The sequence below is a fragment of the Canis aureus genome, chromosome 30 (genome assembly GCF_053574225.1).
Source record: "Canis aureus isolate CA01 chromosome 30, VMU_Caureus_v.1.0, whole genome shotgun sequence".
NCBI lineage: Eukaryota > Metazoa > Chordata > Mammalia > Carnivora > Canidae > Canis > Canis aureus.
The window spans coordinates 30,052,901-30,055,399 of NC_135640.1; the positions used below are offsets into that span (position 1 = coordinate 30,052,901).

The 2,499-nt window shown below is 37.8% G+C and overlaps 1 protein-coding gene across 1 annotated transcript; it reads left to right on the forward strand.

Annotated features, from left to right (window-relative positions):
* Nucleotides 1-255: 255 nt before the first annotated feature.
* On the forward strand, nt 256-768 carry LOC144301633 (keratin-associated protein 13-3-like). Its single transcript, XM_077878702.1, has one exon. The coding sequence runs from the start codon at nt 256-258 to the stop codon at nt 766-768; it is 513 nt and encodes a 170-aa protein (XP_077734828.1).
* The last annotated feature ends 1,731 nt before the right edge of the window (nt 769-2,499 follow it).

Genomic DNA, 2,499 nt, shown 5'->3' on the forward strand with positions numbered 1-2,499 from the left:
CTTCATTGACATAGAGCTGTAAAAACAAAATGAGTGAACCCATAAACGAAAGATGAAGAGAGGTAGTGAACTCCAATTACAAAAAGGACTACTGCATTAAACATATGCAGATGAGGGACTCCAAATTTGGAAAAGATGACCCTGTAAAGTGCCACACCCATTCCTGAGAGTATATAAATGCCTCACTTGAGGAGTAGTGATATATTCAAACGTAGAATCTTCTGTCAGTCAGCTGAACTCACATCTCCTGCCAACATGTCCTACAGCTGCTGCTCTGGAAACTTCTCCTCCCGCTCCTTTGGGGGATACTTGCGTTACCCCAGCTCCTCCTGTGGCTCATCCCACCCCAGCAACCTGGTCTACCGCACTGATGTCTGCTCTCCCAGCACCTGCCAGGTGGGCTCCTCCCTCCACAGTGGCTGCCAGGAGACCTGCTGTGAACCTACCAGCTGCCAGACATCCTGTGTGGTGTCCAGACCTTGCCAGACGTCCTGCTACCGCCCGAGGACCTCCACGCTCTGCAGTCCCTGCCAGACGACTTGCTCTGAGTCTCTGGGTTTGGGGTCCAGCAGCTGCCGTTCCCTGAGCTATGGATCCAGAAGCTGCTACTCAGGCTGTGGATCCCAGGGTTTAAGACCCATGAGTTACAGAGTCTGTGGCTTCCCTTCTCTGGGCAATGGATCCAGATTCTGCCCCTCAACCTACTTGGCTTCTAGGAGCTGTCAGCCTTCTTGTTATAGACCAACATGTGGATCTGGCTTCTTCTGATCACCTTATTAAATTTCTAATCTTGTTGTCCAATCTCACCAATGCCTTTACTCGTAATCTTTATTATCTCTGTCACCTACAGGAAGATCTTTGATTATCAAATCTTCACCTTGTCTCTGGCCCCAAATAGTGGCTGACAGACTTTATTTGAAAAATTCTGTAATTAATGTACTAATTGAAAATAAAATCTAAAGTCTGCATTGGAGATAAAATTTGTTATTGGATTTTCTTTCAAAATTATATTAAAAGCCAAATCATTATAATCTAACAAACTTACTAGTTCTGATAACCAGCTATGTTTATTGTTGCTATTAGTTATTTCTTGACTAGGCTTTTGATTGTGATAGATAATGATGATATTATTAAAAGATCAATATGCACCTGGAAATATTTTGAAATCCTAAGAAATTGAGGATTTGAATTTTGAGGGACCTCAGATATTTTTCTTTAACTACAAGTAGTAGTAAACTATTCTTTAAGTACATAGACTTTTATGAATTGAAATTTGACTCAGGAATTAAATTGATTCCCTCACAAGATGTGGGAACACCAACAAGCATAATGCAGCAGACTAGTTGATAGTTATATAAGGAATGCAGAGAACAAAAATAATATTTACATTTATATGGTAAGGCTTATACATAAAAGAAAAATTGAATAGAAGACAAATGAAAATGATTATGTATGAATTTTAAGTTATTTTGCTTGAAGTCACCTACCATTTCTTGATAAAAGTGATAAACACCTGCATCTCACTGATGAGTATTCAACATGGTCTTATCTCCATATGTGTAATGAACAATACCACAAAATTTGAGTGAAGAATCTAAAATCATAAGGATAATTTCCACCTTGGTTTTTACTCATGTTTCAAACTAAAAGATAATTAACATTTGATACCATCAGGAGTGATGATTTAATGTGTATCTCAACAAAAAATGGGGAAATATTACTTCTCTTTTTCATGGTAATATTGTCTGTTATCTCAGGCAAAGTATTTTCAGGAATAACAAAGTGCAAAAATAGATTTTGATAAAGAACCTAAAACTGAGAACAAAAAGAGTTAACATATGTTTAGTAAATGTGCCTGCACCTTATTTCTTTAAGCTGTACAACAGCCCTTGGAGAAAGATACCCATTATGAATCTGTTATGTTAAATGCAAGAAAAGGGAGATGCAGAAAGAATAAGGAACTCATAAAGAATACCTGTCCCATAGCATCTTAAAAGGTGAAATTTGTTTAGAATTGCAAAGACATAACAGTATTAGAAGGGGCAAAGGGGAAATCTGGGCAGATGAAATAAAATAAGCACAGTAGAAAAGACTGAAAATTATTTTTATATTCAAGGAATGAATGGAAATTTGGTTAACTTACAATTGAAGATTTTATACAGTGTGAGAAAAACAAACATGGTTAAAAATAGTTAAGTAACTGCCCCTCAATCATTTAGAGGTATTACATTTTCTTTACTTCTTTTTTTAAAAGATTTTTATTTATTTAGGAGAGACACAGAAAGAGAGGCAGAGACACAGAGAGAGGGAGGAGAAGCAAGCTCCATGCAAGGAGCCTGATATGGGACTCGATCCTGGGAATCTGGGATCATGCCCTGAGCCAAACACAGACACTCAACCGCTGAGCCACCCAAGTGTCCCACATTTTGGTTACTTATTTAGGGGTATTATACTTTAAATTGCAATAATTCTTGTTTCCATTGCATCCATTCAAACTTT

Excerpts from the sequence above, each read along its gene's own strand:
- LOC144301633 (XM_077878702.1), top strand. The coding sequence starts at position 256 with ATGTCCTACAGCTGCTGCTCTGGAAACTTCTCCTCCCGCTCCTTTGGG.